Here is a 16572-nt window from a genome sequence, read left to right on the forward strand (position 1 = left end):
ACCTGGCTGTGTTATCCATGTGTTTGTCTAAATGACACATTTAAGTTACAAGGTTTTCAATATTGTATAGTTATTTTGTTTATGCATATTTTTCACATTGTCATGTTAATTTTAAGCTAACATCAGTTTCTTTTGTACATTATTGTTATTGTTACTAGTGATTAAAAAATTTCTTTTTGGATCTTCGGTCTTCTGTCCCCCTTAGAATTTTTATCTCTTTAGTTCAAGAATGATGTTTATTTCTCTGTTAATTTTTCATCGGCTGACACGGGACCCGATCCAGAAAAGGGATTTTGACGAAGGAAAAATCTATTTCTGGAGAGGGGACCGGGACCCACCTCCATAATGTGTCATGTCCTCCCATAGTAAACATCATTCTGGTGGGGTGATGCTTTCATGGAATGCGGCTAGCGGTGTTTTGTGTGCTGTCCATGAGTGGTGCATGGGTTTGTAACGGCACCTCCCTGTGGGACTTTTGACCTTGGGATCTCTATAAGATAAGGTTCCGTGTTTTTTGTAGTTCACCCTTTTCCATACACGACTCCATCTGATGGAGCTCGCTCTGGGGTAGTAACTCCAGCATTTCATTTAGCTTTCTCTGGTATCTAGCAACGGGAATTACCTAGAAATAAGTGCTGAATGGACTTTTTCATTGGGTGACACGGTCCCCTCTCCAGAAATAGATTTTTCCTTCGTCAAAATCCCTTTTTATCATAAAAATGTCATTTTTTTTTTTAATGAAATCTTACTTATGATTAATTTACATTTGAGGATTCGCAAAGATAACGAATGTGGGCTAAGCTAATTGTAAGTACAGTAAAGGGTTTGCTGTGAAACAAATTTTACTGTTTTTATAACAAGTAGCATTATTTTGACTTTTAATATTACCATCTTGTTTACAATATGAATTTCTTTTTACAGCTCAGGTATTGGCCGGGAAATTGTAGAGTGCCGAGGTGACAGTGTGACTTTGGCAGTGCGGGTCATAACTGTCAGTTACCCAGAAGATATATCAGTGACTTGGTTAATGGTTGCCTGTTCTTTTAGACCAGTTGGGTGAAGGTAAAGCTTTTTGAATGATTGAGAAGTTATTATAGGTCTGTCACCAGAAAGTATTATTCAGCCAATCAGAGTACCTCATAAATGACCATAGATTTCTAGTTCTTACTGTGAAAGAGCTCTTGTTAGCGTACATTATGGAAATGCTACATCATAGACAAATACCTACTTCAAGTGCAATATTTATACTGCAGCACTCAAAAGAAATCAAGGAGAAAGAATTCGCATATTTAAACATTTAGAAGCTGAAAAATGCAGTACACACATCCAAAGAATTATTCAAAGTGCCTTTATTGATAACAGCTAACATGAATAATTACAACAACCAGTATGATCACGAAGCAAGTGGACATAAGACATTAATATGAGTCTTAAAAGAAATGAAACAAAATTTTTAAAAAAATATAATGAATATTTCAATATGTATTATGTTATTGGAAATGCTATTTAGCAATGCAGTAAACATACTGTACTGAAGACACTAGGCATTACCTACAGATGGTTGAGGTGGCCTCCATTTTTCAAACAAGTAAAGTACAGTACCTAACAGTCCATGTAATGACCAGCTAGTAGAGAAATATATATTGGTCATGGAGAAGTTATCACTTGTGCGCATCTGAAACAACAGTTTTTTAAGCATGGTGGAATTCAGCAGATCCATTGATAACATGTTGGTAGTGTAACAGGTTTTAAGGTGAGAGAAAAGCACTACAAGTTTTGGATAATGTGCTAACTTTAACTGAACAGTATAGAGAGGATGCTGTGACTTCTCTGAAAATGTTCTGGAAAGTGGAAGATTGTTGAAAACCTACTATATGTCTTAGGGATTGATCGTAATTATGGTGATATTTACATATCACTGTTAAATTATAATTGTTTACAATATATTATTTGATGTGGATTTCCTTTCTGAGGAACAAGGAAGTCCACTTTAAAACTTGCATAATGGTATTTTACATGTAGTGACTATTTAAATTCCATATATTACCCAGTGAAAACAAAGATTCCAGTTATGAATAGTGAGATTTTGCTTTAGCCCTTGTTAGGGTGTTGCCATACTACAGGAAAACATGTCATAAACACACATCGACAGTTCATAGTACGCCATCATAAACAGGCTGTATACAAGTCAGTAACTTATTGGTAGTCCTAGTTATTCTTACGATAATCCAGCGATTACCAAAGGTTCTTTCTGTACTTAGGGTTGCTGACTTGTTTTCAGAGTTTGTGATATCTATGCAGTAAGTTTCCAGTGTGTGTTAATAACGTGTTTTGTTAATGTGGACACACCCCTTACAGTTGATCGTACAGTTAAGTTTGTGTCTAGTTTTAACAAAGAAATTTTCTACTTTTCTTCTTGCATTCAAAATGAATGTTATTTTACCGTGGTGTGCAGGCAAAACTGCACACCACAGTAAAGTAACGTTCAGTACTTGAAGAGAGAATTTACACCAACAGGTGTTGGAAGGGTGTCATGTGTGTAGAAGATTGGGTCATCATTCTTAGCACTTGGCTGTCTTCCCTCTCTTCCATGGAACCAGGCAGCCAAGGAACTGAAGTAGCTGTCCAGGTTGACCTTGACAGAACAATAAAGGATCATTTGATGTGCATGTGTCAAAGGTGACATTGCTAATTTGAGCCTCTTCATTTTTTGCCTCTTGAGTAGCTATTCTGCTCGATTAAAGGTGCTGTAATACATTTGCAGTATATTTAAACTCATGAAAAATATTTGCCTTTTTGTTTTAGATAAAAATTTGCTTTTTTGTTTTAGACAAATTTTTTTTTTTTATATTGCTCTGTGCCCTATATTCACTTCTGATTGGCACTTATTTCTGGTCACAAACAAAAGTAAAGTTAACCATTGAATCAGGTCCATTTATAGTGAAAAGACATGCACATCTTAATGAACATTTTGCTCATGATAACTATAAATCCAAATGTTGGTATACCACCCTTGACCAGGCATCATAGCAACCTTAAAAGTACAGCATTAATTGGTTTGTATCTGAGACAAAATTGTCTTGATGTTGTTCATATTCAGTCATTGTACTGCCTTTTCAATACTACTGCTAAAACCATTTTCTAATTCATAGTTGAAGACAAGCATCCATAGGCATTTGTAAGCTTTTGTAGGATATTATTTATTGTCTGTTAGAAGTTCTACCTCCATGCTGTAGTAAATGTAGCGTCAGTGATTGTATTGTATTTATTTCAAATGTAGTTTTCTGTGCTAGTAGAACTTAGTAGTGTATATATCAGAAATATATTTTAGTATTTTAATCATTATTAAACACCATAGACAGTTAATTCATCATATTTGTCTTGTTTGTTTCTTATACATAATACAGGGTTATGTTCTTTTTACCGGAGTTGTGTGAGTTTTGTACTTTGATTTTGGAGATTGTTATAACACTTAATATTAATGTTATGAATGTATGTAGTGCTAATTTGCAATGTAACAGACTCTGTATGGATATGTATTTGATGATGGTTTTGGTTGGACTTAGTAAACAAATGTTGATTATGCATGAAACTTATTTATACTGTACTACATGTTTTTCCATACTATTTAGTTATCAGCTTGTCTGTAAGTTTTATTTCATACTAATATTTTTGTTACTTAGTAAGAGAGCCTCATTGGTGTAAGAGAGCCTCATTGGTTAAATGAAAAAACAATTAGATCCAGTAGATATCTAGTTCTAATGGGTTGATATGAAACAGTAATTGTTCTGTAGTTTGAAAGAGCTCTGTAGGAGGATGGGTCACAGTTTCATATAACTTTTAGTCAACATCAGTAGTAAATTGTACATACTGTATTTTATAAGGAATACTCTTGGTGAGAGTATGGTATCAGTATAAAAGCAAATTACAGTTCACATACTGTTCTACCTATTGGCTGTGGTTGTCTTCTCTGAATACTTTGTAGGATATGTCAAGACAGAGAAGCTTATCACCTTATACTGTACTATTTATTATTGAATTCTAATTTAATTTTTAGTGCTTGTGCATTTTTATAACCAATTGTGTATCATCTCGTAAAGAACCTACACTTATTATCAATATATGCTCATTTGCTTGTGCTTTGCTACATGAGACACACTTTTTCACCCACTATACAATCTCGCATTGGTTCCAATCCCTTTAGACTGCTCAAGACACAAGCTGATGAAGTTTGTCTTGAGGGAGATATTTGTAACTATAGAGGATGATTTGCCTGCTGCAACAGATTTGTTTGCTTAATGGACTTTTACCAACAAAAGATTATTGGTGATTGCCCAGAGCTTTCTGTGGTTTTCCCTTTGATTGTCAAAATGCTGTGATGAGGGACCCAGTTACCAAATAGTCACAGGTAAGGAAATAACAAGACGGAGCTACTGAAGGGTATTTATTTGGCTGCTGCTTAGTCCAGTATAAGAAAATGTTCCAAACCTTGTAACTGTTGCAAAGCAGGATATATTGCATAACAGAATATCTTGAGCGTTGCTGATGGCACAGGGTAATATGAGTATAGAATGAAGACTCTTGGTTCAAAATGGAGCTAATTCTTATGGCAATTTAAAAGTTAAGCAATTAGACCACACACAGTGTTACAGATAACTTAGGAAGCATGGAAAGACTGTGAATAAAAAATAGGCCTGCTATGGCCTATTGTGTGGAACAGGAGGGAGCCTTCGATATAAGGCACTTGGAGTGCTCTGGGCATACCTTGTCCCTACGTTTTTAAGTCACACAGAGTTCCGTGCAGATATAGTACTATACTTGGTAATCATCACAACTAGCATCTGACTGAATTGAAGTTTTGTGCCTTTTTGTGATGTAGTGAGTGAATTTCAGATAGCTTTTGATATTTAAGTTTTTCAAAATGCTGAAGATTATTATTCTGCTCTTTATGCATGTAGTCACTGATAAGTGATAAAAATGGGTGCTTTGGCTTTAATTCAGGTTTTTTATGAATAATTGCAGGTTATACTGAGAACTTTCATAGGAAAAAATATTTAGCATGTTCCTTAAACTTTTCATCTTTAAAACAGTTTTATAGTGCTTTAAAAGATGTTTATAACATGAATGCTGCCTCAGGTTTCTAGTCCGAGATCAGGGATAGATTATGTAAAGTTTCATCTAGACAATGTAAGTGGAAATAATTGAAATCTTAATACTGTACAAAAATTATCCAATTTTTGTGGGTGAGAAAGTTATCTCATAGAGACTGAACCCCATAATTATTGATAATGTAGTATTTCTCCGAAGGTATGGTGTAAATAGTAGTGATTGCTCAGAGGAAAATATTTTAGTTATAAGTACAGTAATATTGTAATGACTTCCAACAGCCTTTATAATAAGGGCACATGTATAAGGGAAACAAAGACAAAAAAATAGAAAGGACATTTTAAAGTGTAAAGATTTAAGCAAACTATAGGGAGAGAAATTGTATACTAATCATAAGATAAAATAGAACCAAAGATATTGTTAGCCAAATGCTGGTGAAGTATTCAGATATTTTTTAATTGTTAGGTAGGAGGAAATGGATTTAATATTGCTTCATTATATATTTTATAAAATCAAGATAACAGCAGATAACTGTCGTCTGTTACACAGATGTGTATCTACTTCCACTATCCTGAGCTGTATGGAAGATAATATAATTTGTTTTCAGGTACTTAGGCACCTTTACTGTGCAGAATATCTTTTCCCTTTCTGCTTGTGAAAAGGGAGTAATGCTGAACAGTTGTTTACATTCTTTGGAAAGTAACAGATTTGATTGTTGTAACAGTTGAGCTTCTTTCATTCAGTGCAAGTTGTTATACAGTTGGATTAAATAAAAAATCTAATTACTCTTATTTTTCATAACCTTATTGTTAGTGCACTTAATTTCACATTATAGTGTAGCTTATCATAACATCCTTTGCATGTATGTATTCTCATCTCCATTTTATCTGAAAGGATAATTTTGCTAAACACAACATATAAGTTTATAGTACTGTACTATCCCAGACCCACATTTATACTAAGCCAGTCACTCAACTGCTGACTTGATATAGTGTGCACTTTTCTTTCATTGTAAAATCTCAGTAGCTTATCTTGTGCATCATGCATTTTCAGCGTCCTCCACATTGCCTGTGCATTGGGTGAATCTGTAAGGTGTCAAAGAAACGAGCAGGTAAAGGTTACTGCTGCTTTATTACAGATCCAGGCGGCTTATATTCTAGGCCGACTGACGCCGGGCAGATATGTGAGAGACAATGGAATTGACTGTGACCTGAGGTCTGAACAATAAACAATAATATGCAGTGAACGAGTACAAATTACAATACAAAATATACAGAGCTACAATATAGATACAGTCTTGATGCCTGTGAATGAAGAAACATGTGATACACAATGTGTGACATTCGTATAAATACCATAAAGTAAAAATGATTAAAATCCGTGACCTGGCACGTTTTGAGGCGTGACTAATTGAGCTTGAAGAAAAACGGGAAGTCACCAAAGAAAACAAGCTCAGCGGAGACTTAATTAATGGCGCAACGCTGAAACACTATCCTGGCGCCAGGTGGTGACTTTACAAATACTCCCAAGTCGAGGGACGCCGTCTGATTAATCCCTGTACCTGGTGGGACGCTGAAAGGGTGCCGCGGCTCCTCGAAGATAACTGAGGGGCCTCCCGCCTGTGAGGCTGCTGTTTGGGCGGTCCCTTCCTGGGGCGGCCGCCCTGCGGGGTGAGGGCGTGCTGGAGTGCGTTTGGGGCGGAAGGGGTGCTGCGTCGCTGCCGGGACTCTCCGACAGGAAGGCGGGCTTTAGGCCTGTCTATGGAAACCCAGTCGTTCTTGCCTGGGAGTGCCAGCCGAACAGCTTGCTGTTCCGCTCCAACACGCGGAAGGGTCCCTGTAGGGCTTAGTTAGTGGTGGACGGACGGCGTCGACTCTGAATGAAGACGTGGGTGGCGGATGACAGCTGTGGCGGCACGAAGGTGGTTGCTCTGTCGATGTAAGAGGGCGGACGCCTGACGGAGACACCTCGTGACCCAGGAATTCTGCTTTCTGGACGCCGAAGGTACACTTGTCAAAACGGACGACGAGCCGTTTTCTTGGAGGCGCTGGAGGACTGCTTTGATGTGCCTCTGGTGTTCGCTGTGAGACCTGGAAAATATGAGAATGTCGTCGACGTAGCAGACGCAGAATTTTAGGTCCCCAGGATGCTGTCCATGAGCCGCTGGAAGGTGGCCCCGGCGTTCCTCAGCCCGAAGGTGGAGAAGGCGAACACATAGGACCCGAAGGGCGTGATGATGGCTGTCTTTGGTATGTCCTCTGGCGCAACAGGTACCTGGAAATAAGATTTAAGAAGGTCAATTTAGTGAATATTTTGGCCCCGTGAAAGGAGGCCGTGAGGTCTTGCATATTGGGCAGAGGGTAGTGGTCGGGCTCCGTTGCAATGTTGAGCCGCCTGTAGTCGCCGCTTAGTCTCCAGGAGCCGTCCGGTTTCTGCACCATGTGGAGGGGGAGGCCCATGGACTGGAGGCTTTCCTGCAGATGCCCATCCGTTCCATCTCCATCAATGCTTTTTTTAAACAGCCTGAAGGCGCTGAGGGGAAGCCTGTGGAACTTCGCATGTGTCGGGGGCCCTTTAGTCACTATATGGTGGTATATGCCGTGCTTGGCTGGGGCCCCGGGACTTGGCGGCTCGGGCTTAAACACCTCGGAACTCCGACAGAAGGTGTGCATACTGGTGGGGGCGACGGCGCTGATGGTGGGTCTGGGTCCCGCCGTTAACGGGAGAGACCGGCAGGAGTCGGGTATCGGGCGCTGCGCCCCACGTCGACTAGCAGGCCGAAGTGCGCCAGAAAATCGGCCCCCAGGAGTGGGGTTCCCTACGTCCGCGACGATGAAGTCCCAGGAGTAACTCTGGCCAGGATGGAGATCGACAGGAGCCTGGTGCCGTTTAGAGGATGGGGGTTCCGTTGGCGGCCGTCAGGAAGGCGGCCGGGTCTGGTGTCTGGTTGCGGTCCTCTCTGGATGCTGGGAAGACCGACTTAAAGGCTCCTGTGTCGACCAGCATCATCCTGCCGGAGACGGTGTCGCGGACGTAAAAACCTACTGTTTGTTCACGAGACTTACCTGCCAGATATATATATAGCTGTAGTCTCTGAAGGTCCGACAGAATTTCAAATTTCGCGGCACACGCAGTGGCCGGACAGGTGGTTAGTACACATTCCCGCCGCTGGGAGCGCGGGTATCAGAACCATTCCCATTTTCTATTCAGATTTTCTCTGTCGCCGGACTGTCAACACCTGTTGTCAGTTCCTCCGCTTTTGGATTTCAATATTTTGTCATTTGAGTATTTTGGTTGTTTTTGGTATCGACTTGGATCTGTGACTTGGCATACGCTTTTCTGGACTGTTTTTGAATTTGGCCTTTTGACTTTTCTTTATATAATGTCTTCCTCTAGCTATCGTGTGTGTAGCTTGGGTGGGTGTAAGGTGAGGCTATCGAAGGCTTTGTAGACCCTCACTTTTATGTATGAAATGTAGAGGTATGGAATGCTCTGTGGACAATCGTTGTAATGAATGTGAGGGATTATCTGAGGGAGAATGGAAGAAGAAATATGAATCCTATATGCGTAAATTGGAGCGTGATAGGGTGAGGAGGTCTTCCTCCAGGAGTGCTTCTGTGGACGGTCGGTCAGGGGATTTCTCACGTTAGTAACCCTGTAGCTTGTAGTCCTAACCCTTTAGTGTTGCCTTGGGCCCTGAGGTTGTTGCAGAAAGTAATGCTCTGACTCTAGTTCTTGAGTCTATTCGCTCTTGAAAACAAAGTGAATGCCCTGCAAGCGCAAAGTGTAGTGTGTGTTAATCCCCTAGTGTTGTGGAGGGGGCGTCAGATCGACCCTATAATGCTTCTAGGCCTGGACCTCTGCCGAACTCCCAAGACCCGGGAGAGGGCATGTCGAAAGCCGCATGAAGGTTACGGGGACTCCCCTCCGATCTGACGTCCCTTCGGCAGGTCCTGTTGACTCCACCCAGGCTGCCAGGGATCGTGCTCGGGCACGCATCCATAAGAATGCTTCTCGTCCTCCGACATGTCCTCCCTTGTCGGGGTTGGAGCGCCGGTTGGACTCTCGACCCCTCTTGAGAAGCCTGAGAGGAGAGGACGCTTCACGTCCCTCTTCCTCTAGACGTTTTCTCGCTCGTCACCTGAAAGTTTCGAGGAAGTCCTCATCGGAAGAAGTTTCGTTCTTCGAGTTTGACGCTGCTCGCTAAGATGGGAGACCTTTCCCCATTGGGAAAGAAGAAGCCTTCTCTCCGCTCGCCTTCTCGCAAATTCAGTCCGTCTGCTAAGAGAGCTGTGTCCCCTACTTGCCAGATTTTGTTAGGCATGCAACAGCAACTGGATTCTCTTATGGATCGTGGAAGGCCAGGCCGCGCGTCGAAAGATTTGCATCTGCCTGTGAAGAAGTCTAGGCCTTCCCACTCTCCCGCTTCGTCGTCTTCGTCTGCTGCTTCTCCGGAAGCTTCTCGTCTTGCGCCTAAGGAAGGTTTTAAAGAAATTCCTTCTCTCTTTGAAGATTTTGACGTCTCTCCCGATGCGCGCCATGTTCGAGTTTCTAGCGCTTCGCGCGCTCCTCACGCTTCTCGCGCCCGCTCACGCTTCTCGCCGCCTCACCCTGTGTCTCGGCGCGCCCACCCAGGACGCCTCGCGCTCTCCTTCGTGAAGCCTCTTCCGTGCCAGTTCACGGAGATGCGCGCGCTTCATCGCCAGGACGCTACTCGCTCTCCTCGTGTTATCTCTTCTCATCATACGGATGTTGCTACCACGCCTGCAGTTTTTCTTGATGACCAACTTCCCGTTTCTTCTGTTCAGGCTCATCAAGATTTAGCCTCTACTTCCAAGCATGTTAAGTCCTAATTGCTGGCGTATCAGCGATTCCGGACTCCTTCCTCCCTGCTCTCCTGATCCTCCAGCTGAGGAAGAAGAACCCCTGCCGTCAGAACCCTCGGACGAAGAGAAACAAGTTCCTTCTGCTTCTTCCGATTATCAGACTCTGACTTGTCTGTTTAAGGATTTATTTCCGGATACGTTTCAAGCTTCAGCTCCTCGCTCCCCCCCGTCGCAGTTGGCTTCGTCTCAGGCGAGAAATCTCCTGGCTTTCTTAAAATGAAGAAGTCCTTCTCTACCAAGAAGGCTTTTAAGAAAGTTCAAGACTGGATGTCTACTAGGAAGAACCAAGGAAGACTTCTTTTTGCTTTGCCTCCTTCTCGCTTGTCGGGAAAAATTCGGAGTATGGTACGACACAGGGGAAGATATGGGTTTGTCAGTTCCCTCTACTTCTAAAGGGGACTTCGCTAGTCTTGTGGACGCCTCTAGGAGATCCCACTTGTCCTCTTCCAAGGTTTCCTGGACTCTTACTGAAATGGACCACCACCTCAAAGGACTTTTCAAGACAGTGGAAGTTTTTAACTTTTTGGACTGGTGTCTGGGAAGTTTCTGCACACTAAGGCTAATAGCCCTAGTTCTATTAGTCTGGGGAGCTGTCCAGCGTTTTTGCGGTGTATGGACAAGGCCGTCAGAGATGGCTCTGAAGATCTGACTTCTCAGTTTTCGTCAGCTCTTTTAAAGAAGAGAGCATTGTTCTGCTCCTTTTTTTTGCGAAGTCGGTTTCTCCTTCTCAGAAGGAGAACTTCAGTTCGCACCTTTCTCTAGCCATCTCTTCCCCAGACCTTGGTTAAGGATATCGCTTCAGCCTTCAGGAGAAGGCCACTCAAGACCTCCTTTCCAGGTCCTCTAAGCGTCCCTCAGCACCTTCTTCGTCGTCTTCTGTGCCTCATCAGGCTAAAAAGAAATGCAGCCCTTTCGTGGAGGCTCTTCCACGTGTAGTTTCTCCAAACCCGCACCTCGAGGCAGAGGTTTTCCTAGAGGCAAGGTCGTCCCCAAGAGGGGCGGCAAGTGACTCGTTCTCCTCCAGATGCCAGTAGGAGCCAGGCTTCTTCATTTTGCTCAAGCCTGGAGAGAGAGAGGGCAGACTCTTGGTCCCTCCAAGTAGTAGAGAGAGGATACCTAATTCCTTTCCTGACTCTTCCGCCCTTGTCTTCGACCCCCAGAGATTTTTCTCCCAAGTACCTCCCTGCCAAGCAGAAGATACTGTTCGACCTTCTCGACCAAATGCTCGAGAAGAGAGCAGTGGAGCCAGTCTTAGACACAAAAATCCCGGGATTTTACAACAGACTGTTTCTGGTTCCGAAACATCCAGAAGGCTGGAGACCTGTCTTGGACGTCAGCAGGCTGAACGACTTTGTCCAGAAGGACAAGTTCAAGATGGAAACGTCTCAGTCTATTTTAGGAGCTCTTCGTCCCGGGGATTGGATGGTGTCTTTAGACCTTCAAGATGCATACTTCCACGTCCCGATTCATCCGCGCTCGAAGAAGTATCTCCGCTTTGTCTTGGGGGGCAAGACTTACCAATTCAGGGCTCTCTGCTTTGGACTCAGCACAGCCCGGGGGTGTTTACTCTTCTCATGAAGAATATGGCGAGGTGGTTGCACCTCTCGGGAGTCAGGATCTCTCTCTACCTGACGATTGGCTGATCCGTGCTTCTTCAGCACGAAGGTGTCTGGAGGACCTTCATTTTACTCTGGATCTAGTGGAGTCCCTGGGACTTCTGATCAATGTAGAAAAATCGCAACTGATCCCCTCTCAGTCCATCGTTTATCTGGGGATTCAGATGAATTCAGCGGCTTTTCTAGCGTCTCCGTCGCCAGAAAGGCAAGTTCTTTGTTGAAAAAGTCGCAGTCTTCTTGGAGAAGGAAACATGCTCGGTGAGGGAATGGATGAGTCTGCTGGGGACCATTTCCTCGCTGGAGAAGTTTGTTTCTCTAGGAAGTCTGCATCTCAGACCTCTCCAGTTCTTTCTGCTGGAGAACTGGAAGAACAAGGAAGACTTGGAAGAAGAATTGAGGATCCTTCCCTCCATAAAAGACTCCCTCAAGTGGTGGCTCGATCCTGTGAAGTTGGGAAAGGGATCTCTCTCAAGCTTCTGAGCCCCAACCTAGTGTTGTTTTCCGACGCTTCTTTGGCGGGTTGGGGAGCAACACTGGGAGGGAAGGAAGTGTCAGGAACCTGGAAAGGGCAACAGATTTCCTGGCACATCAACATCAAAGAGTTGGCAGCAATCTTCCTAGCCCTCCAAGTCTTCGAGTCTCTAGTTGCCAATCACGTTGTTCAAGTGAACTCGGACAACACTACGGCGTTGGCGTACCTCAAAAAACAGGGCGGAACACACTCTGTTCCCTGTTCGGCCTTGCAAGAGAAATTCTCCTCTGGGCTCAGGCTCGCAACATTACAATCCTCACAAGATTTGTTGCAGGGTAGAGAATGTTCGAGCGGACCTGCTCAGTCGGCGCCACCAACTTCTTCCAACGGAATGGACTCTTCATCAGGAAGTTTGCCAAGACCTCTGGTCCCTTTGGGGTCGTCCTCTCGTGGATCTCTTCACGACCTCAAGAACAGCGAGGCTTCCCATCTACTGCTCCCCTGTTCTAGACCCAGGGGCAGTGGCGATAGATGCTCTTCTCTGGGATTGGACGGGTCTGGACGTTTATGCCTTTCCTCCGTTCAAAATTCTGGGAGAAGTGCATACGCAAGTTCTCGGCCTCTCAAGGAACAAGGATGACGCTCATCGCCCATTTTTTTGGCCTTGAACCAATGGTTCTCGGAGATTCTCTTCTGGTTAGTGGACGTTCCCAGGTCACTACCTTTGAGAGCAGATCTGCTCAAACAACCCCACTTCGCGAGATACCATCAAAACCTCCCCGCTCTGAACCTGACTGCATTCAGACTATCGAGAAATTGGTCAGAGCGAGGGGGTTTTCTGGCCGAGTGGCACGGGCCATCGCTAGAGCCAGAAGAGCTTCCTCTATCAAAGTGTATCAAGCAAAGTGGGCAACCTTCAGAGGTTGGTGCAGAAAGAAGGGAGTTTCCTCTTCCTCGACCTCTTTGAGCCAAATAGCTGATTTCCTTCTCTTTTTGAGAGAAAAACTCAAGTTGGCAGTCCCAACTATCAAGGGGTATCGGAGCATGCTGTCCTCTGTTTTCCGCCATAGAGGACTGGATTTGTCTAATAATAAGGACCTCCACGATCTCTTGAGATCTTTTGAAACATCTAAAGTTCCCCGGCCTATTCCCCCTACTTGGAATTTGGATGTTGTCCTCAAGTTTTTAATGGCCAGTCCGTTTGAGCCAATTCATTCAGCGTCTCTAAGGGATGTTACTAGAAAGACTGTCTTCCTCATTGCTCTGGCGACGAAGAGAGAGCGAAGTTCAGGCTTTCAGCCGTCATGTGGGCTTCAAGGGACACAATGCTGTCTGCTCGTTGTCCCCTATTTTCTTGGCTAAGAATGAAAGGCCTTCTAATCCCTGGCCTAGATCGTTTGAGATTCAAGGTTTGACTGACCTAGCTGGACAGAATCCTGAGAGAGTTCTGTGCCCTGTTAGAGCGCTAAAGTTTTACCTTAGAAGGACTCAGGACCTGCGAGGTCCCTCGGACAATTTATGGTGTTCGGTGAAACATCCTGTTAATCCCATGTCGAAGAACGCACTTAGCATTCTTCATTAGGAATGTCATTAAGGAGGCTCATTCTTGTTGTGACGACTCCAACTTTAAGTTGTTGAAAGTGAACGCCCATGAAGTTAGGGCAGTCGCTACCTCCATGGCTTTCAGAGAAATATGGCGCTCAGTGATATTATCAGTGCCACTTTTTGGAGAAGTGAATCAGTGTTTGCCTCACACTACTTAAGAGATGTCAAGGTAGCTTACGAAAATTGCTATTCTCTGGGACCATACGTTGCTGCTGCTACAACCTTGGGGTCAGGTGGTAGCTCTGCTCTATCCTTTAATCCTATTTAGGAGGGTTTTTAATTGTGTTTTGTTGTGTTTTTATGGTTGATGGGTCGATTGATGGTGTCAGTCTTCCCAATCTTTTTTACATAAATCTTAAAGTGCTGGTTAGGTGGTTGGTATACTCGTTTGTCCTGGTATTATGATCCATGGTCTAGTCACATTGTGGTCACGCCCCCGTTGACAGATCATCTAGCAGTCGCCAGCTTTATAGGTCACTACCTTGCTGGGGTCTCTAGTAAAGCAGAAGCAGGCTAGGGTGACAGTAACCACTCAGTCAGCTATGCTATCAGGTAAGGAACCAAAATATTTTATCTCTTAAATTGTTTTCCATTATTCTTAAGCTGTCTCTACCCCCCTCCAAAGGTGGTATTCAGCTATATATATATCTGGCAGGTAAGTCTCGTGAACAAAATGATATTTTAATGATAAAATAAAGTTTGTTCATACTTACCTGGCAGATATATATATTCATATTGCCCTCCCTCCTCCCCTCAGGAGACAGTGGCGTTAGAAAATCTGAATAGAAAATGGGAATGGTTCCTGATACCCGCCAGCCCAGCGGCGGGAATGTGTACTAACCACCTGTCCGGCCACTGCGTGTGCCGCGAAATTTGAAATTCTGTCGGACCTTCAGAGACTACAGCTATATATATATCTGCCAGGTAAGTATGAACAAACTTTATTTTATCATTAAAATATCATTTTTTGAGGCCCTGGGTTCTTCGGCTGCCATGGCGGCCTGTCCTGCTGGCGCCGCCACCCCGTTTTTTGAACGGTTGAACGAGCAGGGCGGCAGGCAGTTTCGGGCGTCCTTTCCGAACCACTTGTGGTAGCGACAGAAGCCGGGGACCACCGTCTGCTGTGGTTCGGTGGACGTCTGTTGGCGATGGCGTTGACGGGCTGCTCTCGTCCTCTTCAGGCTGGACGGAGCTGACCCGGCTGTGTGGCCGGTTTTAGCCGCTGTGAAGCCTTGACGGAGTCTGTGAGGTGTTGTGCCGCCTCTATGAGGTCCTCGACAGGCATGGTGTAGGGGTGAGCGATCTGGTTGCGTACTTCCGGGAGGAGTTGGCGAAGGAAGATTTCCCGTATGAAGCTTATCTCCTGCCGCTTGTTTGTGCCACCCAAGACTGGTGTTGACAGGAGATCTACGACCATGCCCCAAGCGTCTCTTGGATTGAGGTCGTGGCGTGGATTATTGGCAAGGTCGATAGCACGGGCGGCCCGCTCGGCGATGGGCAGGGAGCAAGCTTCGAGGAGGAACTTTTTTGTGGTGCTGTATGTGAGGGTGAGTGTTTCGGGTACTCGCGAGATGAGTTTGTTGTACACGTCCTCCGGAAGGGCGTTGAGCACTGTGTCGGCCTGTAGGATTTCGTCCGTGAGGTCCGCGATTCTGAAGTGGCTCTCCACCCTGCGCAGCCACCTCGATGGGTTCCCCTGCGTAAACGGCGGCAGCTTTACGGTGAGGGCGGCCCGCGATTGTGTTGCCCGGCCGTCGTGTGTTCGGGGCGCTGGTGTGGAGTTGCGGGAGGGCCTCGATGCGGGGGCGGGCGCGGCTGTGATGGGAGGTAGGTAAACCTCGGAGTCCGCGGGGTCCGCGTTTAACTGCATGAAGGAGGGGATATCCGCGTCCATGCTCGCTCCTTTGACCCCTTACTGGAGTGGGGTATCGTCAGTACGCACTTTCGTGCGCCGTGTGGTTCCGCTAGTGGCGCTGGTGGGGTACGCCGACGAGTCAGCACACTCAAACGCTGGTTACAGCGCCGTGTTTAGGCCGCTAAGAGCGTTTTGGAGAAATCCTGGAGCCAAGACTGAGTCGCTGTGTGAGTCCGCTAATGGCTCCGGGATACTCGGGGTCACCACTGTAAGGTGTCAAAGAAACGAGCAGGTAAAGGTTACTGCTGCTTTATTACAGATCCAGGCGGCTTATATTGCGGCCGACTGACGCCGGGCCGTGAGAGACAATGGAATTGACTGTGACCTGAGGTCGAAACAATAAACAATAATATGCAGTGAACGAGTACAAATTACAATACAAAATATACAGAGCTACAATATAGATACAGTCTTGATGCCTGTGAATGAAGAAACATGTGATACACAATGTGTGACATTCGTATAAATACCATAAAGTAAAAATGATTAAAATGCGTGACCTGGCACGTTTTAGGCGTGACTAATTGAGCTTGAAGAAAACGGGAAGTCACCAAAGAAAACAAGCTCAGCGGAGACTTAATTAATGGCGCCGCAAACACTATCCTGGCGCCCGAATTGGTGACTTTACAAATCAAGCTTTTCCTAGGTCTATGCATACCACATACATCTTTGTCCATGCACTTTCAAACTTCTCACATAACCATTTCATATTTCATAACCAACAATTGATCCACACACTTATGTCATTGTTTAAACCCATGCTTCTCTTTCCTTGTCAGCCCCTCTGTCATTTGTATTTTCTTAGCCAAAATCACTGCATACCTTTCCTGGTTCATTATGTAATGTTATGATCCTATAATTCTTAGTCACCTTTAACACCTTTACCTTTTTATAAAAATTATTCCTCTCACCCATTCCTTCAGAACCTTTCCTTCGTCCAGACATAGCTTAAAAGCCTTGTTATGTTTTGTT

General features: G+C 44.6%; 1 protein-coding gene across 2 annotated transcripts in view; it reads left to right on the forward strand.

Moving 5' to 3' along the window:
• The window catches only part of LOC136828402 (centrosomal protein of 76 kDa-like), a 48545-nt gene extending 42653 nt beyond the window's left edge, over positions 1–5892 (forward strand). The window contains exons 12-13 of one of the 2 annotated variants that reach the window (XM_067086433.1): positions 922–1062; positions 2518–5892. In XM_067086433.1, the coding sequence (XP_066942534.1) occupies positions 922–1060 (139 nt within the window). In that variant the 3' untranslated portion in view covers positions 1061–1062; positions 2518–5892. Of the gene's footprint in view, positions 1–921 lie in introns of both variants that reach the window. The other variant, XM_067086432.1, reaches the window with a different exon arrangement.
• The last annotated feature ends 10680 nt before the right edge of the window (positions 5893–16572 follow it).

Source organism: Macrobrachium rosenbergii, chromosome 42, assembly GCF_040412425.1.
Source record: "Macrobrachium rosenbergii isolate ZJJX-2024 chromosome 42, ASM4041242v1, whole genome shotgun sequence".
In the NCBI taxonomy this organism is placed as follows: Eukaryota; Metazoa; Arthropoda; class Malacostraca; order Decapoda; family Palaemonidae; genus Macrobrachium; species Macrobrachium rosenbergii.